Here is a 21,536-nt window from a genome sequence, read left to right as displayed (position 1 = left end):
GGCCAAAGTAAAACAGCCTCAGTTTAGTTATCTTGGCTTCTAAGGAGAATTCAGGCTCAATTTGCTCTTAAGCCCATTTATTTGCCTTTTTAGCAGTCCATGGTACTGGTAAAACTCTTCTCCGGCCCCACATTTCAAATGAGTTGATTTTCTTCCGGTCAGCTTTCTTCACTGTCCGGCATTCGCAACCACGCGTCAAATATGTCACAGGGATCCCCTAAAGATCTCTGCAAAAGCAAGCAATGACCAGTCTGGCAGCTACTAAGAAATAGCCAATGCTTTTGCATTGTCTCCTTGATAGAAACCCAGGAGGATCTGTTTTGGGGTCTTTGGAAGATGGCGGTTAAGTGATATTATTTCTTTCCGAAAAGAGGGCATCCCAGAATTTATAAACTTCTCTTGATGGGAACCTATCAGCAAGTGTCTCCTTAAAGTGGACTGTGTGCATTCGTGGGATCATGAACAGGATATCCTGAATTCTCTTGAATGTAGTTGAATGAATGGTTTATTGTCTTCAGGAAAGGTCACAAGGAGAAGAAAAAATAAACATTGGGGAGGCACACAGCTAAAATTGCCAGGGACCCCTCCAGGCGCACTTGCTCCATGTCAACTTGCATGCAAAAGGCAAAGGAAAACTGTTGCAAAGGCCACTGCAGATGGGATGGCCAAAGCTTATGCTGCCCCATGGTTTCCATCTCCTTGCCCCATCCTCTCATTTGATGTTGTGTGCCTTCAAGTCATTTCCGACTTATGGCAACCCGAAGGCAAACCTACCCTGGTGTTTTCTTGACAAGTTTTGTTCAGAGGAGGTTGGCCATTGGCTTCCCCTGAGGCTGAGAGAGTGTGACTTTGCCCAAAGTGGGTCACCCAGTGGGTTTCATGGCCAAAGTGGGATTCAAACCCTGGTCTCTGGAGTCCTAGTCCAACACTCAAACCATGCTTGCTCTGCAGAAACAGTGTCAACAGAGTCGCCATAAGTTGGAATGTACTTGAAGGCGCACAACAGCAACTGAGGAGGGCAAGATCCTGCGCTGAGTTGGTCAAGTGCCAGGCTCCTTTTTCACTTTGAACCCAGTTTGCAGCAACTGAAATAATCTGAGGACAAAGTGAGAATGTGGGAGGAGGAAAGAGAAACCGGGACATTTGAAAAGCATCCGAAAAGTGGGATGGCAGAGGATTAACTGAGACTCTCCTTGCCAGTCAGGAACAATTGGTGGGTATGTCTTCTGCTTCATGGTTGCCATGTGTTTGTGTAGTGGAGTCTCCTTCCTTGGAGGTCTTTAAACAGAGGCTGGATGGCCTTCTGTCGGGGATGCTTTGATTTGGATTTCCTGCATGGCAGAATGGGGTTGGATTAGATGGCCCTTGCGGTCTCTTCCAATTCTATGATTCTATGTGATGTCTGAATGTGGTACACTTTGAGTCACAAACTGTGAAAAAGATGACAAATAGTAGTAGTAGTAACAACGACAACAATAATGATATCAGTAGAATCAGAAGGAGCTGAAATTGTGAGAGATTATGTGCATGTATGTGTTTGCAAATCGGTGATGACTCTCTGTTTTTCTTCCTCCTTCTCCTCTTCCTCCATTGCTGCTCCTTTTGGATTTTCCACTGGAAACCTGTAGAACTTCCGGCTGAAGAAGGTAGGTAACTCTATTATCCAGCTTTCCAAGACGTAGCCCCCAAAAGTAACTTTTTAAAGCCATGGGAGAAATAGGTTGCCCCTTTTCTTGTTGCTTACATAGACCAGGCCTAAGTCCACTGAGCTCAAAGAGAGGTACTGATATGCAGAATTGCAACTATAGTCCTGTATCTAATATATTGGATTATTCTCCTTTCTGCCTTCACTCTCATTCTTAGGGAAGTCACTTCTGGAACTCATCTTAGAGCAGTTTGAAGATCTCTTAGTACGCATCCTCCTCCTGGCTGCTTTCGTTTCATTTGTAAGTATATCCGTGCGTCAAGAGCATTGTTTGTACAATGTGTCCTGTGGGTTCAAATCCTTGTTGCCTCAACAAGAAAGGTTATCTGAAGACGTTGGCACACCTTGCGATTGCAGATCCTCCCTTGACTTCTCAGCCAGTTGTTGCCAACTACAGTATGCCCAAATATGACTACACACACTTTTTGATCCTTGTTCTCAAAGTTGGATAGGCAAAGATTCAGTAATCTCAGGGATATAACAGGTGATCCGTGACCAGATGTCTTAAAAAGGTAGAGACATCTGTCTAGATGGGCCTTCGACCGGATCCGAAATGGCATTTGTGTCTTATCTATAGTGCAACTGGAATTGTGTACATTTATTGTGTTGCTCTTATGGAGCCTACAGAAAATCTGGAGTCATGGGTGTTTGCATTCAAGGATATGCGCTCAGAAATGTCAGCGCCAAGATGGTTATTTATGGCAATATGTTTTCTTGCTGGAAATTCTCCCCGTGAAACGGAATCTGAAACAATGCCGTTCTCAATTGACCTTAAGGCGTCTCCCCCTCGCTGTCTGCAGAATTATAACCCTTGGAGTCAAAACCCCGATGGGTTGCCTTTCTCCTCCTCTCTCCACTTTGTTTCCTTATTAACATCAATTATTTAATCGGATAAAAACGAAAATACTGAGAGTGCCACCAGCTCGGTGGGAACCCAATTGCGCTTGCACAAAAGCCGTCTTGTTTTTCCCCCCCTCCCCAGATGTGCCCTTTTCCAAATGTAGCATTAACGCAACGTGAACCTGTTCGGTTGCTTTGTGCACGTCCGCGTTGGCTTTCCATGCCAAAAGGGGAAATCGGGTCTTTCGCTGCTACCTGCGGAATAGTCCCAAAGAAAGCTAGAGCGAAGAAGGGAAGGGAAAAGGAGGGCAAAAATGACAGATGATTATTGTGATGGTAGTACAGTAATAGCAGTAGCGGCTTCAAGGGACATCTAGTATAGCCTCCTGCCAGTTTCAAAGTAGGGGGAAAGGAGTGTACCCTACTACACACCGCAAGTCTCTAAACTAAGAAATTGGATCAGAGCAACTAGGAAGATCAAGGGACTGAACAATACTTCTTTACTGGTAGAATTCAAGGATGTAGCCGTGTTAGTCTGTAGAAGCAGCACTCAGAGAGATCTTGTAGCACCTTTGAGACTTAATGGAAAGAAAGAAGTTGGCAGCATCTGAGGAAGTAGACTTAAGTCTAGGAAAGCTCATCTGCCAACTTCTTTATTTCACTTAATCTCAAAGGTGCTACAAGATCTCTCTACATACATATAGGAATCAGTTTTGGCCTTTTGGTGATGTGTTCTACTTTTCAGTGACTGTGGCCTGTTACAGACTGCCAAAATAAAGCTGCTTCGAGTCTCTTTGGAGGTATACTATTTAAATGATACATGCATCCTAAGTATCCGGAAGCTGCACCAAAAGCTGCACTCTGGTGCTTAGGAATAGAGTGTGGCTTTGGTGCGACCTCTGGACTCTTAGGACCCATGCATCATTTAAATAGAGACCCGAAGCAGCTTTATTTTGGCAGTCTGTAACAGGCCTGTATGATCATTTTTAGATGCCCCAGTCATACTACAGTAAACATCTGCTATTCTTGGTTCATAAGTGTCTAGCAGTATTGCTCAGTCCCTGAACTCCTGGTTGCTTTGATGGAGTTACAAGTATCCACTACGAAAGAGTTCGGAGAGGTAGACATGCAAACTCTGCTTAAAGACCTCCAAAGAAATGGGACCCACCGACCTCCGAGGCGGCTGATCCCACTGTGAAATAGCCCTTATCATCATTAGGAACGTCTTCCTAATCGTAGAATAAGAGTATCAAAGTGATATAATGATCTAGTGCAGAGGCATTCTTTAGCTCTTGTCCCTGAAAGCGCTGGGAAAGAACGGAAAACATTGGAGTTTTTGGCAACCCTCGCCAAAAGGTGTTCATGCCAGCTCCACCCGTGGCAGGTGGCTGATGTCTTGGGCAGTGCCCTGCCCCCCCAAAACACCTTGCAAGGAAACTGGCGCCCGTCCTAATTGCCGCGCACGGCTTTGCGAGAGGGCTGGGTTGTGTTGCTTTGTTTGCGCCAAAGCCCATTAGCGGACATGGCCTTCCCTGAAGGTCAACATGGGAGGGGGACCTGTGGGCCTGTTGGGGTAGAAAGCTGGTTGGCCTTGTTTCTCCTTTTCCTCTGAAGGATTGGCCTCCTTCCTTCTGGGCACACAAGGCTGGCATTTGTGTGGTCAGGTGGATGATGGGTGCGGCTGTCCAGCTTGATGTTCTTCCGTGCTTTCTCCGCCTAAAAGCCCAAAGGCAGATTAATTTCTCACCCAACTGACTGTGCATATGAGGAGAGAATGATTCAAACTTCTGCCCATGATGGTGGAGATTAGACCAGTCCCATGGGTTTTATGGCATCCAGGTATCTTTTTAGAGAGCGAGCGTGGCCTAGTAGATTGAACGTTGGACTATGACTCTAGAGCCGTTATTCCCACACTTTCATCCTAGATGTTTTGGACTTTAGCTCCCAGAAGTCCTGACTCTTGGCCAAGATGGCTGGGGCTTCTGATCGTCAAAGTCTCAAACATCTGGAGGACCAAAGTTTGGGAATCACTGCTCTACAGACCAGGGTTCGATTCCCAGCTCAGCTATGAAACCCACTTGGGCAAGTCGCACCCTCTCAGCCTCGGAGGAAGGCAATGGCAAATGTCTTCTGAACAAATCTTGCTGAGAAAACATCATGAGAGGTTTGCTTTAGGGTCGCCATAAGTTGGAAATGACTTGAAGGCGCACAACAGCAACAACAACAACAATAGTATCTTTCTTGAATTGTAAGGACGGCATTGGACACCATGCAAGGGACTGAATTCCAGAAGTAGAAAGGTTATTGTTCTATTCTAGTGAGCCCTTGGTATCCACTGGGGTTTGGTTCCAGGAATCCATGGATGTTCAAGCATCTTTAAATACAATGGCATATAGCATCCCTTATATAAAATGGCCAAATCAAGGTTTGGTCTTTAGAATTTATATACTTTAAAGATATTTTCAAGCTGTGGATGCTGGAATCCATGGATAGCAAGGGCTGACTTTGTCTCCCAGTTGAAAAATGAGTTTTCTGCAGAGAACCATAGAACCATAGGTGGGTCCCCAGAAACTATTGAATCAAATCCTCTGTTCAATGCAGGATCTCCTGCTAAACTATGTATCCCCAGCAGAGAGCTGTCTAGCCTGTTTTTGAAGATTTTGAAGATGTGTGTGAAACATATATTCTCTCCCATGCAAAGATGAGTATTTATTTTATTCATCTTTGCATGGAAGGGAGAACTAACTGAGGATTTACCTTCCTAATTTCGTGCCCTCCGACATTTTACAGATGAAAACTAGGACATATGTGGCCATGCAGAGTTTGGTCAAGATGGAAAAAGTTGTTAAAGAGGAAGAAAACACAAGCTAGGAGACGGTGCAGCAGTTTGCTTTTGCCTGAGCCGACCGGGAAGGGCAAGGCTTTACTCCTTCGTCTGCTTTCTCTGCAGCTGAGATAATGGAGTGCCAACTGCTTTTGCACTTTAAACTCAGTTTGCAGCAATGGAAGTAAGACAAAGGACGAAAGTGGGAGGAAGAGGGAGAAACTGGGACATTTTACACACAGCTACAGAAATGGGACAGTAAAGGTTTAATAAGGACTGTCCTTTGCCTAAATTGAGTCAGTTGGAAGGTATACACTGAGCAAGTTATTGCAGTGGTCTAAACTAGTGAGGCTTATGTGTGCTTCAGGTTGGGCATTGCCACTAGGAATGGGACTAAGCTGGTTGGGGGATCCTGGGAGTTGCAACCCAAAACAATAACATTTCCAAATTCTGGGTTGAGCCAGGCTTCATACAGCTTGCCAGGGCATATCGAATGTTGCCCCTCCGAGAAGCACCTTTCATGAAATAGCGTGACTCCGGAGCAGAGTGATTGTTGGCTTCTTTTTGGGGAAGAGTTGCAGGAATTTGACATCCTCCTTGCCTCTCTTTTTTGTCTCTCTTCTCATCCGCAGATCCTTGCCTGGTTTGAGGAAGGCGAAGAAACCACCACGGCATTTGTGGAGCCTGTGGTCATCATCATGATCCTCATTGCCAATGCGGTGGTGGGGGTCTGGCAGGTAGGAGGAAGGCATTTGTGGGGCTACTATGGCCAGCAACCTTAAGGGTGGGTAGGGCATTGGACCAGCAAATGGTGCAGAAAGTGGGTAGTATGGTTGTGCCACTTATTGGGCAATAGGCAGTATGGTGCAGTGCTCCAGTAACTCCAGGGTAGCTACACAGGTTTCATTTTACACTATTATAAATGATGTTCCAGTGTTTTGTGGTTACCAGAGAAAAGGCATTCTTATAGGCATCAACCTTATATGTAGTTTGGTTGAAAAGACTTCTCACTGACTGATCTTAAAACTGGGGGGAGGCTTGTATGGAAAGGATCACTACCAGAAATCCACAGACCATTGAGAGATCCAGTACATAGATGAAGAAACCAAGATTCCCTTCCCTTCTGTATATTAAAAATTAGCCCCTTTTCTGCAGGAGAGGAATGCCGAAAGTGCAATTGAAGCTTTAAAGGAATATGAACCCGAAATGGGGAAGGTGATCAGAGCAGACCGAAGTGGAGTCCAACGTATCCGAGCTCGAGATATCGTCCCAGGAGACATCGTGGAGGTGGCAGGTAGGTCTTTCAGCAGGTAGGCACGGTTGATGATGGTGTTGTCTAATAAAAAGTGGTGACCTGGTAACCCTGGAGGCAGAGGCGCCCAAAATCCAGTTCTAGCCGTTTCCATCTCCATCAGGATCTGGTCTTTTGCAAAGCTAATAGCTCTTAATTGCCCATTTGAGACCAAGACAGTCCCAAAGTGTTTTAATAAGGCCAGTGTGCAACAGAATGGTAGAATCCTAGAATTGGAAGGGACCCCAAGGGCCATGTGGTCTTAACACCATTTTTCCATGCAGGAATATAGAACAAGGCACTCCCAACAGATGGTCATCCAACCTCTGTTTAAAGATCTACAAAGAAGGAGACTCCACCACTCTCCAAGACAGTGTCTTCCATGGTTCAATAGCTCTTACCATCAGGGAGTTCTTCCTAATGTTGAGGTGGAATCTCTTTTCCTGTAGTTTGCATCTATTGCTCCAGGTCCTATTCTCTGGAGCAACAGAAATCAAGCTTGCTCCGTCCTCAATATGACATCCCTCCAAATATTTAAACAGGGCTATCATGTCCGCTCTTAATCTTTTCTTCCCAGGTTTAACATACCCTGCTCCCTAAGCCGTTCCTCATACTCATGCCGGCTGATCAACGATCTTGGTCCTTTAACCCTTCCAGACCTAGAATCATAGAGATGGAGTCTCATAGAGACTCGAATCTGGCTCTCCAAGTCGGGTTCCACTGCACTACACTACTTAGCCTCTTAGTTACATTACAACTCACAAAATACTGAACAGTAAAGGAAGCGAGAGGTCTTGCCACGGTGATGTGAATCTCTCTTCAACCCATGCTGGATTTCAGACGCAACATTTTGTAACCCCCAAACCACCTTTGTCGTCCTTTCTCTCTTGCAGTCGGTGACAAGGTGCCCGCCGACATTCGGATCATTGAGATTAAGTCCACAACATTACGGGTCGACCAGTCCATCCTTACTGGTAAATGTAAATGGGTTAAACGTGCAAGTGGTAGAGCAGCCTGGGGACCTCTAAGAAAAGAGGCAAAGCCCTTGGGAAGTATTGTTTCCCCCTTATGGCATTAATTTTCATAGGCTGGAGGGTGGGAACCATGAAGATTGAAGACTTTGTGTGTTCTCCATAGCTGGTTTTGCCAGGAGAGGGCAAAGCACCGGCAGCTGGTGGTGGCTTCCATGTCAGTGAGGCAGTGAATCCACTCCAGGGTTTTGCTAGCTTTAAAGGGTCTTTCCAAGATCTACTCATGCGATGGGAACTCCTGCCTTACTCCTGCCTGCTTTTTTTCCTTGTAGGCGAATCCGTCTCCGTCATTAAACACACCGACCCCATTCCAGATCCCAGGGCTGTCAACCAGGATAAGAAGAACATGCTTTTTTCTGTAAGTATTCTCAGGCTTGCCAGGGGAAGGGATTTAGATAAGCCCATTCTTTTTTTCCAACCTGCATGCATTCCAGGAATCAATGAGCGCAGCATCACATGAATCGTCTGGGAAGGACCTGAAATGGCAGAGTGGGTTCATGGTAGATTCGGATGCCACGACTGCAAATGAGGACAAGGAAAACATAGGGCCTTCAAAGAAAATGTAGGATGTGGCCAAATAATAGCTCAAAACACTAACAAATCTAAATACATGTTTCTTCGTCATGCTCAAAATGGAGGGCTGTTTGAAATGCCTCCTGAGCAGAAGACGGAAATGTAGAAATGCTGTCCTTTATTATATTATGTACTCAACCATATTTTTTTCTGATCAAGTTATCGTTGATAAAATGACTTGGCTTGCAATATACTTATACAACTCTGAGCAAGACAAAGGCTTAAAATTATGGAAAGTCGAAGGCTTTCACAGCCGGCATCCATCGTTTTTTTGTGGGTTTTTTGGGGTACGAGGACATGTTCTGGAAGAGTTTATTCCTGACGTTTGACCAGCAGCTGGGGCTGGGATCTTCAGAGAAGGCTGGAATGGAAAATTCCATTTAACATTAAATGGAAAATTCCATCTAAAATTAAAATTATCCTTTCCTAGCCACAAACCCTTGACTGAATCCACATTTATTCCTTTCATTTGTCCATTGGCCTGAAATTAAAGGGGGCGAAAACCCTTCCAGCATTTGCATGATGTCTTCAAACAACCCATTGCCTAACATGTTTGCTGTCCCTTTCTCCTGAATGCTGGGAGGGAAGTCTTGTCTGCTGTGGGTCCTAGGAGAAAAGAACTGTAAATGGATCCTATTTGTAGAGAGGACCGACTGCCAAGTAGTTTGTTTGGATTTTGTTTGAATTTGCTAAATGGCCAACACAGCTTTGGATCACGTCTCCCAGAACAACTCATAATTCTGGGAGCTGTGGTAACTTTCCCAAGCTCTGATCACTCCACCGGTGAGCAAGCAACAACATGAAAAACCACCATTCTCTTGCTTTTCCCCAGGGCACCAACATTGCTGCTGGCAAGGCTGTTGGGGTGGTCATTGCCACAGGGGTCTACACAGAAATCGGGAAGATCAGGAACCAGATGGTGGCCACCGAGCCCGAGAAGACCCCCTTGCAGCAGAAGCTGGACGAGTTCAGCCAGCAGCTCTCGAAGGTCATCTCTTTGGTCTGCATCGCCGTCTGGGTCATCAACATCAGCCACTTCAGCGACCCGGTTCACGGAGGCTCTTGGTTCCGTGGCGCCATCTACTACTTCAAGATTGCGGTGGCCTTGGCAGTGGCCGCGATCCCCGAGGGGCTCCCAGCGGTCATCACCACTTGCCTGGCGCTGGGCACCCGCCGGATGGCCAAGAAGAACGCCATTGTGAGGAGCCTCCCCTCGGTGGAAACCCTGGGCTGCACTTCGGTCATTTGCTCCGACAAGACTGGCACGCTGACAACCAACCAGATGTCTGTCTGCAGGGTGAGTCCTGGGTCCCTTGTGTGTGCCAAACACTGGTCATGCCCATGTCAGTGGTCAGTGAATTCAGTCCAGGTTTTACTTTAAATGAGATAGCCACACTGCTGAACCATAGCCATAAAGTAGGTCCAGTGCCTTGGATAGCGTTCTTAAAGAAGCTGAAACCCAAAATGGATTCACTGTCCTGCTGACATGGGAAACACTGTGTTGCGGGGTGGCCATTTGGGGCATTAGCTTGATTTGTTGTTTTGTATTTTCTGTTTTGAAGATGCTGATTTGAGCATACAATTATTCCACCTCATTTGGGAAGCTCTATGACAGTGATGGTGAACCTTTTGCAGACCGAGTGCCCAAACTGCAACACAAACCCCACTTACTTATTGCAAAGTGCCACGTCCCTCTGGCTTTCTAGTAATGAACTCTGGCAAACTCTGTGCTGGGGCGACATCATGCGTGCCCACAGAAAAGGCTCTGAGTGCCACATCTGGCACGTGTGCCATAGGTTCGCCACCACTGCTCTATGACTTATATGACTTCTGCTTCCATTTGCTGCACATTTTCCAGCAGCAGTAGTAGTAAGAAGGGGATCAGAAAGGGACCAACTCCTTCCCTATACAAGCCCAAGCATTTCCCTTTGTTGGAAGGGAGAAGGGAAGCATGGAGGAAGTCTTTCCAGTGTCGTAGTTCTGCTCACCAGAGGAAAACATCATTCTTGCTATGGCGAGCGGGTTTGTTGAAGTTTGCCCACCCATGTGTTGCTAGTTTTGACAAGGTGCATCTGTGGTTTGTGTGATCTGAAGCACACCTTGTTAGTTCATGAGAACTAGAAGCGTCATTTGGAAAGGCGTGCATGGTGGCTGAATATCTTTGGAGATGGTGCTCCACATCCCCGACGCCAGGCTAGCAGAGATTCAGAAAACACACACCACTTTGTGTTCCTGCATTGCGGTCATGTGCTGTTGCCTTCCACAGGGGGATTACCTTCATCCCCTGCTGAAGCTAAGCCTAAATCCATAAAGCTGATCTGAAAGAAGCAAATAGCTACCTACCGGCTGTGTATTTGGACGACTTCTTGGAGTTTGCATCCAAGAAAGCAACTTTTTCCAGCTCTAAATCAGTACACATTTTCTCCCCCGTTCCACCCCAATGTTCCACTTTTGTTTCATCCCTTTAGTGCTAAAGAAATGGCTTTTTGAAATATCCACTTATACAGTACTTATTATACTCACTTTTGTTTGCAAAATTCTACCTGGCATTTGGGGTCTTCCTCTCTGTTTCTATTCTCGCAACGCCTCTGCAAGGTAGGTTCGGCTGTACTAACTAGTCCATGGTCTGCGGTTTGCTGTTGTTGTTGTGTGCCTTCAAGTCGTTTCTGACTTACGGCGACCCTAAGGCAAACCTTTCATGGGGGTTTCTTGGCAAGTTTCTTCAGAGGCATGCCCTCCAGCTTTTCAAAGATGAAATGCAGATATGTGTCACCAAACAACATCAATGTATGATCAAGATGGCAAAGATTAATAATAAGGAAGAACAGGCAAACTAGGAGAGGGTGCAGCAGTTTGCTTTTGCCTGAGTCTACTGGGAAGGGCAAAAACTATCCCTTCTATTCGTCACCCCTTGATGAGTTAATGGAGTTTTAACTACTTTTGCAACTTGAATTCAGTTTGCATTTGAAGTATCCTGGGGACAAAAGGGGGAAAACAGAAGGAAGAGAGAAAACTGGGGTTGTATCTGCAGTGCAGAAATAATGCTGTTTGACACCACTTTCACTGGCTTGGCTCAATGCTATGGATTTCTGGGGTTTGTAGATTATTTCTGCAGTGCGAATACAGCCTGGGTAATTTGAAAAGCAGCTACAAAAGTGGGACAGCAAAGGATTAATCTGGATTCTGTCTGCTAAATCGGGACTCTGAAGAGTGTGGGCCCAGAACCACCTGGTGAACTTCATGGTTGAGAAGGGTTGCCGGATTAGGATTATGCACAACCCTGAGAGTTCAGTGCTAAAACCTGGGGACGGTTCTTCGCAATGCCACAGAGATCGGACCCTGGTGATGTTGCAAGGGGAAGGCCATGGTTGAGTCATTAAGCATGATATAGTCGGCCCTCTGTATCCACAGATTCCTTATCCACGGATTCAACCATCCACTACTTAGATAGATAGATAGATAGATAGATAGGTAGGTGGGTAGGTAGATTTTGCCATTTTATATAAGGGACACTATTGTACTACGCCATTGTATATAATGGGACTGGAGCATCAACAGATTCTATATAAGGGACACCATTTTACTATGCCATTGTATATATATGAGGGACACCATTTTACTACACCATTGTATATAATGGGACTGGAGCATCTACGGATTCTATATAAGGGACACCATTTTACTACGCCGTTGTATATAATGGAACTGGAGCATCCACAGATTTTATATGAGGGACACCATTTTACTATGCCATTGTATGTAATGGGACTGGCGCATCCATGGCTTTTACATAAGGGACACCATTTTACTGCCCCATTGTATATTATGGGACTGGAGCATCCACAGATTTTGGTATCCATGGGAGGTCCTGTAAATAAATCACAGTGGATACCAAGGTCCCACTGTAGTAGTAGTAGTAGTAATATCCCATTGTATTTAATGGGACTTGAGCATCCATGGATTTTGGCATCCACAGGGGTTCCTGGAACCAAACCCCAGAGTAGGGTTGAGTAGGGACCAGTGTACATTCAGCATCAACACAATTGACACAGCTACACACAGCACAGTGACACGGAGGGTGCCATTCAGATCGAAACACCAAATCTAGCATATAAGGAAAATATAGGTACATACAACTGGGAGGGAAGGAGGAAACTAGCTAAGTAAACACAGAGTCTCTCTGGAGAGCCTTTGCAAGTTGCAGCAACACATTGGTGAAACTTTGCAAATGGTTTCAACTCGCTGTGCCTCTGCTATACTTTTTAATGGCTCTCAGCTCATTTTGTGGTTTCCCAGACAAGGATGCTTTGGGGTTCGGGCAAGAGTTGTTTTAGCAACGTATCTGCTGCGTGGGTTTAGAGGTGGGTTTTCGGAGGTTCAGATAAGAATAGCCTGCCATGTGTGTTTGGGAATCTCCTTCCGCCCAAAGCTTCATTAAGCCTCTGTGTTTATCCATCTGGTCTCCCTCCTTTCTGGTCCCACTCAGTTTCCAAACCGGCCAGAGATTAGAAATATAAACGCCGAACCTTTGTCCAAACAAGACGCGGGGTAGGTTCCCATGGTTTATATACAGTAGGACAGCACAAAGTAATCCAAGGTTTGCACAAGATTGCCAGTCGCTCTTTCCTGATTCCATTCTCACGTCGTCTTTCGTTGCTGTCGTTGCGGTTAATATCTTTATTCGTTTCAAAATTTAAATTCACGCGTAAGTTGCAAAATTCAAGAAACGGACAGTTGGTGCACAGAAATACTTCCCCCCCTTTCAATGAAATCGGGCCTTAATTCTTTCTAGCTTCCGTTCCTTTTTGACCTCTGCCTATAATTCTGACTTCCCTTTCTATCCGTCTAAACCTCTCCTCCAATAAAACTTCAGTTGAATAACACGAGTGAAATAAAATAAATGTCATGAATCATCTTATTAACAGTCTAAGGGACGTGTTGCCATCCGTTGAGTTCTGTTTTATGTAGTATCTCTAATGTAATGTATAAAATATCACTATTGCACTGTTTTCCAAAACCTAGATCTGCGACAATCTTTAGAAAAGTAATGGTTCCCATGCTTCAGTAAAAATTGGTTGTAGTTCGCCATCTTATAGTTCAAGTCAATTTGTCCATCTCAGTTAAACCTATCAATTTAACAAGCTAATAATTTGTGGATGGAAATCTATGTCCTCTTCCATTGTTGTGTATAAATGAGCCTAGCAGCGGGAAGCATATAGTGAATCATTCTCACATCTTCATTTCTCTCTCCTCTCCTCTCTTTGTGCCCAGCTTGCTTCAGTTCCTGCAAACCCAGTCCAGCATCCAAAAGTACACTCATCCCTCCATATTTGCGGCTTTGATATGTGTGGATTTGATTATTCACGGATTTAATATGTTCTCTCTAGGAATATCTAGGTCCTCCAGTGCAATTCTATGGTCAACATTAACTAAAAGTTGCACTGGAAGACCTAGAGATCCCTAGAGAGAATACTCTACTAGGCCTTTGTAGTTCCTCCGGCGCAGTTCTATGGTCAGTGTCTGTAGGACGTTGACCACAGAGTTGCACTGGAGGACCTAGAGATTCCTAGAGAGAACACTCTACTAGGCCTTTGTAGTTCCTCCAGTGCAGTTCTATGGCCAGTGTCTGTCGGACGTTGACCACAGAGTTGCACTGAAAGACCTAGAGATTCCTAGAGTGAATACTCTACTAGGCCTTTGCAGCTCCTCCAGCGCAGTTCTATGGTCAGTGTCTGTCAGATGTTGACCACAGAGTTGCACTGGAGGACCTAGAGATTCCTAGAGTGAATACTCTACTAGGCCTTTGCAGCTCCTCCAGTGCAGTTTTATGGTCAGTGTCTGTTGGACACTGACCATAGAGTTGCACTGGAAGACCTAGAGTCCTAGAGATTCCTAGAGAAGGCACTCTACTAGGCCTTTGTAGCTCCTCCAGCACAGTTCTATGGTCAGTGTCTGTTGGACACTGACCAAAGAGTTGCCCTGGAGGACCTAGAGATTCCTAGAGAGGTGTCCTCTTGGGTAAAAACATAGTGTTTTTGTTATTTGCGCTTTTCCCATATTCATGGGGGTCTTGTGCCCTTAACCCTACCTAGCGAATATGGAGAGACAAGTGTAATTCACACTCAGCTCAATGGGAGGGAAAGGAGAGAAGGCAACAGGGGACTTTTTGGAAGTATAGCAGTCATGATGCTGGAATGAGGATCTTTTTTTAAAAGGGGTTTTCTTGCATTGTAAGCACAGAGAACCCAATTCAATTAAGATTATTTCCCCTCCAAGTCCTGTTCACTTTAATGGGACAGGTTAAGTGCACGCTTCACACTTTTCCATTGCAAACTTTGAGAGTTTCCAAATATGGACCATGGCATATTCATAACTACGTTTTATAACAGAAACAAAAGTCTGCTTTCGGTCGCTTAATGTGTTGAAAGCCTTTCGCTGGTGTAGACAAAGCTTTCTTTAATTGGGTGCAAATTGACCAAATACCTCAACATCTCCGGCATCATCCTTGTGATGATGGACAAATGTGCAAAGCTATATATATTTAAGGATTAGAGGAACGGGTTCCAAATGCATTTTGGTGACTCAGATAATGGATCCCGTGGGTAAATGTTTATTATTCCAGGCACCAAACAATTCTGGGACGGGGCGAACCGTCTCAGTTAATGTTTAGCCACCCGGAGTTCCCTGGTTCAATAAAGGCAAATGTTTAACAGCAGGGATACGGCGACGGTCCAGAGATCTGCAGGTTTGTTGGGAAAGTTAAATATTTGCCCGGCTGCCATGAAACAGACCTTTCGCTCTGGGAGAGGATGTTTGTCTCTAAACAGGGTCCCCTCCTTCACAATGAATCATCGGGGAAGATCCTGGATGGATGGTTCAGTTGGATGCTACTGATGCCAAGAAGCGGCATCTCTGCGGAGTCCTTTGCTAGAGTCATTCGGGGAGCAAACTAGAACTCTTCATGCTCAGATTTGTCTTTTCAGACCTTTTAGGACAGAGGGGTAATTGCTCAGCGCCCCAGATGTTGTTGGAGTGCAACTCCCATCAGTCTTAGCCAGCAGGGAAGCAATGCTGGGAGTTGCAGTCCAACTACAGCATTGATTTGTTTCTTTGATTAATTTTCTCCTTGGATGGGGCTCAAAGTGGCTTATGATATGATTTACAGAACCTTAAAGGAGATAATGAAATACGGTCAGCCCTCCATTTTCATGGGGGATCCGTTCTGGGACCCCCCTCCCATGAAAATGGAATTTCGCATTGAAGATGGATAGACTCAATGAGGGAAGTCATAGCCATGAGTTTGCAAGACCTGAGCAAGGCTTTGGAAGACAAGGGGGGCTTGGAGGTCTCTCATTCATAGGGTCGCCATATGTCCAACTGATGGCTATTAACAACAGATCAAATATGTTTGGAAGAGTTTTCCTAGAGTTGAAAGACACCTCAAGGGCCATCAAATCCAACCCCATTTTGCCATGCAGGAAGACACAACCAAAGCACCCCCACATCTAGCCGACCCCATGTTTTGTCCCCTGCCCTACGGCTTTTCGCTGTGCGCCTTTGCAGAAGAGGCGCAGACACAGGAGCTCGGGTTTTCCTTGATGCCAAATTTTGAATTTCTTGGTTAAGAACAACAGAAAGTGTGTGTGTGTGTGTGTGTGTGTGTGTGTGCACAAACACCCATGGAGGTAGTTAATTAAAAAGCTAGAGAGCTCTTATGTAGATCTCCAGGGTTTGCTTGGAAAAGCGTTTCATTGCCAAACTGATCAAGGCTGCTGTCTGTTTAATTCCTCTGCCTCCCGGTGCTATAATTTGTACATGAATGTGTAGGTTGTGGTCACCAGCACTTCCAGCAGATGACTCACTGGCTCTCCCTGCCTCCTTCATTTGAGTTTATAGACGAGGAGAGTGGCTTCTCTTCCCAGTGATCCTTAGACCTTCTTCCCCCAGAGACTGTCTGTCCCAGCAACACAGTGGCCAGGTCAGTGGGGTGGGGAATCCAGTCCAGCTTTTGGCTAGCTTGAAAAGAGGTCCCCAAGGGCTGCATCTGCACTGCAGAAATCATCCATAGAATCATAGAATCGTAGAGTGGGAGGAGACCACAAGGGCCATACAGTCCAATCCCTTGCCATGCAGGAACTCTCAGTCAAAGCATCCTGACAGATGCCCATCCAGCCTCTGCTTGAAGACCTCCGAAGAAGGAGACTCCATTCTCTGAGGGAGTGTGTTCTACTGTCAAGCAGCCCTTATTGTCAAAAACTGCCTCCTAATATTGAGGTGGAATCTCTTGTCCCATAGTTTGCATCCATTGCCCCATTTCCTGTTCTCTGGAGCAGCAGAAAACAAGCTCTCCCCATCTCCATCTATTAGTCTTTGGAGCAGCAGAAAATAATCTTGCTCCCTCCTCCATGTGATATTCCTTCAAATATTTAAATAAGGCTATCATATCACCTCTTAACCTTCTCTTCTCCAGGCTAAACATCCAAGTTGTTGATGCCCAGGGTGCTTGTGTTTTGTGATGTGCCTTCACATCGTTTCCGACTTAGGGCGACCCCCAAGGCGAACCTATCACGGGGTTCTCTTGACAAGATTTGTTCAGCGAAGGTTTGCCATTGCCTTCCCATAAGTCTGAGAGAGTGCGACGTGTCCAGGGTCACCCATGGTTTCCATGGCTGAACTGGGAAGCGAACCCTGGTCTCCAGAGTCACAGTCCAACGCTCAAACCACTGCGTCACACTGGGTCTCCAAAAGAGAGGTTGGCCACCAGGTTGACAAAGAGAGGTTGACAATCCAGGTTGACACTGCTTTAATTGCCATGACTTGATGCTGTGGAGTTCTGGGGACTGTAGTTTGTTGTGGCACCAGAGCGCTCTGACACAAAACTCGAGTTCCCAGAAGTCCATAGCACTGAGCCATGACAGTTAATGTAGTGTCACCCTGCATTATTTCTGCAGTGCCGATGCAGCCAAGAAACACTATAACTAGGATGCAACCCCTTGGAAGGCTCTTTTCTAGATGCCAGGGTTTACACCTGGCTTTTGAAACCAGGTTCAAGCCCAGGGGCAGATTCATTGCCCCACTGAGGTGGGAGCCATCCACCACCACCATCTTAATCCAGGCAATGCAGGGGAGAACATGTACCCCTCTGTTTATCATTGGAGTGCAATTTCCATCAGCCCTAACCAGAAGAATTGAGATCATAGAAACAAAGAATTATAGAGTTGGAAGAGACCCCCAAGGACCATCCAGCCTAACCCCATTCTGCCATGCAGGAAGACACAATCTAAGCTCTCCAGACAGAAGAAGAGACTCCACCATTCATTGAGGAACCATCTTTCATCAAGAAGTTCTTCCTCATGTTTAGGTGGAATTTCTTCTCCTGTACCTTGAATCCACCTATTCTCTGGAGCATCAGAAAACAAGCATGCTCCATTCTCAGTATGGCATCCCTTCATATTCATTATCTCAGCCACCCATGTTTTGGATTTTGGAGCATTTCAGATTTCTGGATAAGGAACACTCAACCCATATCAACAAGAGATATGTACAGCTCCCTGGAGAGGGCATTTCAAAGGCGTTCCTTTCTTTGTAATGTCAGGCAAAGTGTCTGAAGCCGATCTTAAAACCTGGGCAGTCTCCAGTTTTCAACTGTCGGCAACCTCTTCCATGAGTGATGCCTATTTAACCAAAACAACCGATGCCTTGTTTGCGATTAAAGCACCGAATCATAGAGTTGGAAGGGACTCCAAGATCATGTGTGCCAATGGCTTGCCAATGCAGAAGACCCACTCCTTCAGCATCCCCCAATAACCGTCCGTCTGGCATATGCTTGAAAGGAAACCCTCTACTAAAATAGAGTCCGTCATGTTCTGAGACAGTCTGTTCCGCTGTGGAACAGCATGCGCCGTGTTTTCGCCAATATTTAGGCTAATTTTGCTTTGTAATTTGAGGCCATTGGTTTGAGAAGGGAGTCAGGGAGAAGATGGAGAAGACTGGAAGGGACCAAGTTCCCACCATGCAGGAATACCCCATTCAAGCGCTCCTGAATGATGGCCATCCAATCTCTGTTTGAAGACCTCCAAAGATGGAGACATCTTCCAAGGCAGTCTAATCCATTGTTGAAGAGCTCAAGTAAATATGTTCTTCTTAATATTCAGGTGGAATCTGTTGCTTTTTGTAATATGAATTCATTTTCTACTCTCTGGAGCAGTAGAAAGCAAGGTTGCTCCATCTGCGTGCTCCATCTTCATGCCATCCCTTCAGATGTTTAAAGGTGGCTACCATGTCCCTTCTCAGACTTCTCTTTTCCAAGCTAAGCATACTCAATGCCTTCTGTCGTTCCTCCCAAGGGTTGGTTTCAAGACCTTTGATCATCTTGGTTCTTCTCTGGACACATTCCAGGTTGTGAATGTCCTTCTTGAGGTGAGGTACCCACAAATGGACACAATATTCAAGGTGAGGTCTAGCGAAAGCAGAATTAGGGGACCCTACTCCTGTTATTCCCTTGATCTGGAGACTGTGGCCCTATTGAGGATAGTACAGTTGGCCCTCCACATTTGTGGCTTTGACTTTTGCGGATTTGATTATTTGCGGTTTTGATTACTATGTTCCATTTTATAGTCTCTGGATGGAGCTTGCTCCATCTACTTGCTCCTTCTAACATGCTCCATCTTCATCACATGCCTTCAGATGTTCTCTCTAGGAATCTCTAGCTCCTCCAGTGCACCTCTTCCAGACGTTGACCATAAAGTTGTGCTGTAGAACCTAGACGTTCCTAGAGAAAACACTTCTCTAGGCATTTGTAGGTCCTCCAGCATGACTCTGTGATCAACTTCTGGCAGATGTTGATCCCAGAATTGCACTGGAGGACCTGGATATTCCTAGAAAGGTGTTCTCTCAGGTAAAAAGAATAGTGTTTTGTTTTGTTTTTCTATCTGCAATTTCCCTACATTCATGGGGCTCCTTCACCCGGAACCCCAGCAAACGTGGAGGGACCACTGTCATTGAATGCAGCTCAAAACTCAATGGTGAGGAAGCTTGGATGATGTCTGGATTCTTGGGGCTGGGTTTGCATTGCCGGCCTTGAAGAGCTGAGCCATTGCATGCACATCCTTTATTTTGCCTGTGAAGGATGGGGAGGGTATATATATTTACCACCTCCACACATCTCCCTGTATGGCGCGTGGCATTCTTGGCCTGTGTTTTGAGGTGTTGTTGTGTACACCTATTACGATAAGGTTGTTTGAACACTCTTCTCCTAATCTCATCTTGAAAAACCAGCTGGAGTTGAAGGAAAGCCTTTGCAAAGAGGCCTTGAGTTTGGCCTCTCGGAATAAACCAAATCGCTTTAGCACTCCAGTTGAGTCCTCCGCCTAATCGGCAAGGCATTTTATCTGCGTGTTTTAAGTATCGGCTCAGACTTGATGGAGTTGGGGATCAGAAGATGGCAGGTTGCAGGGTGTGTATGTATGTTGTGTGTGTGCAGAGGATGCCATAAGGTGAGGCAATGGCACAACGCTGAAACAACTGTGGATCTCCTTCCCTCTCTCTCATCTTTTGAAGGGAGAGGAAAGCTTGTCACCAAATCAAAAAGCCATGGCTCACAATATCTTCTACTAAGCATTGCCTAACAACACTCTCTGAGATGGACTACAGACCCCACCATCCCCTGGACTTGGCATAGTTGAAGGTGGTAGCAATTGTAGCCTAGCCCTGAGGTGGTGGGAATGCCTCTGGTTTGGGATGTAGGATGCAGGACACCTGTCTTAAGGAGACTTATATGTGTGAAAGGGATCTAGGAGTCCAAGTAGTCCACAAGTTGAACATGAGTCAACAGTGCAATACGGCAGCTAAAAGGGACAATGCGATTCTAGGCTGCATCAATACAAGTATAGAGTCTAGATCAAGGGAAGTAATAGTGCCACTCAATTCTTCTTTGGTCAGGCCTCACTTGGAATATTGTGTCCCATTCTGGGCACCACATTTTTAAAAGGATGTTGAGAAACTGGAGCGTGTCCAAAGGAGGGTGACTAAAATGGTGAAGGGTCTGGAAACCATGAAGTATGAGGAAAGACTTGAGGAGCTGGGGATGTTTAGCCTGGAAAAGGGAAGGTTAAGAGGTGATATGATAGCCCTGTTTCAGTATTTGAAGGGATGTCACATTGAGGAGGGAGCAAGCTTGTTTTCTGCTGCTCCAGAGAATAGGACCCAGAGCAATGGATGCAAGCTCCAGGAAAAGAGATTCCACCTCAACATTAGGAGGAACTTCCTGACAGTAAGGGCTGTTCAACAGTGGAAGACGCTGCCTTGGAGAGTGGTGGAGTCTCCTTCTTTGGAGATCTTTAAGCAGAGGCTGGATGGCCCTCTGTTGGGGATGCTTTGATTGAGAGTTCCTGCATGGCAGAATGGGGTTGGACTGGATGGCCCTTGGGGTCGCTTCCAACTCTACGATTCTATGATTCTATGACCCAGCCTATGTAAAAGGAACGGTTGCCCATCCTCAGAGAGGGGACATCCCTTATAGGAAGGGGAACCTGGGAACGCTTTTCAGTCCGGCCGCAGGATGAGTAAGCTTTTGACCAGGCGCCAGTGGCGTTTTCCATCGCTTTTGACCCAGGTGTTAGCTTGCACCTTGAGCCTAAGAGGCAGATGGGCCTCTGGGCAGATAGACAGAAGAAGCTTTGCAAGGGCTGGCGGCCCTCCAGCTTCCTTTTGGCAAGGCGCTGGCGCGAGAGGGAGCGCCAGTCTATCCGGTTTGGAGATTAGCCTCCCGCTATTTCCGCTCTTGTGTTTAATTTAATTTAAGATGTAACGGGGAAGGGAGGGGAACCAAACCCCACTTCTCTTTCGTCCCTTGCTGAGGATTCTGCAAAAGGAAGACGCGCCGTGCAAAATGTGGTTGCCATTGGATGCCGAAACGCGGTTGCCATAGCATCCTCTTTTTATATCCTTCGGGCCACATTGCAAACTCCGTTGGATTTAAAACTGTGGTACCAAAGTGACCCAAAGTCAGGAGACCAGAAAGAGATGAGAGAGGAAGGGGGGACCGAACTCAGCGTGGGTCGATAATGCCGTCCTTCTGAGATAATGAGCTTCAAAATACCCATTTTAAGAGAAAATACCTTTGCGAGTTCATACACGGAGATGAAACGGGCACAGAAATGTGTGTTTTGCGAGCGGGGAACGTTCCAAAAAGCTATTTAAATACTATTTATAAGCACATTTCTGTGCAGGTTTTTCGGAACGGCGACTAAATATATTCAGAGATTGGCCCAA

The 21,536-nt window shown here is 45.9% G+C and overlaps 1 protein-coding gene across 1 annotated transcript in view; it reads left to right on the top strand.

The window, feature by feature from the left end:
- The window catches only part of LOC149287119 (sarcoplasmic/endoplasmic reticulum calcium ATPase 3), a 72,798-nt gene that overhangs the window by 28,460 nt on the left and 22,802 nt on the right, over positions 1-21,536 (top strand). Inside the window, exons 2-8 of the mRNA XM_089493527.1 lie at positions 1,629-1,646; positions 1,864-1,946; positions 6,002-6,106; positions 6,525-6,663; positions 7,554-7,634; positions 7,964-8,049; positions 9,097-9,561. Coding sequence (XP_089349653.1) covers positions 1,629-1,646; positions 1,864-1,946; positions 6,002-6,106; positions 6,525-6,663; positions 7,554-7,634; positions 7,964-8,049; positions 9,097-9,561 — 977 coding nt within the window. The remainder of the gene's footprint in view (positions 1-1,628; positions 1,647-1,863; positions 1,947-6,001; positions 6,107-6,524; positions 6,664-7,553; positions 7,635-7,963; positions 8,050-9,096; positions 9,562-21,536) is intronic.

The sequence above is a fragment of the Sceloporus occidentalis genome, unplaced genomic scaffold (assembly GCF_023333645.1).
Source record: "Sceloporus occidentalis isolate IW3139 unplaced genomic scaffold, rSceOcc1.0.p SCAF_64, whole genome shotgun sequence".
In the NCBI taxonomy this organism is placed as follows: domain Eukaryota; kingdom Metazoa; phylum Chordata; class Lepidosauria; order Squamata; family Phrynosomatidae; genus Sceloporus; species Sceloporus occidentalis.
This window is presented reverse-complemented; position numbering and strand designations above follow the sequence as displayed.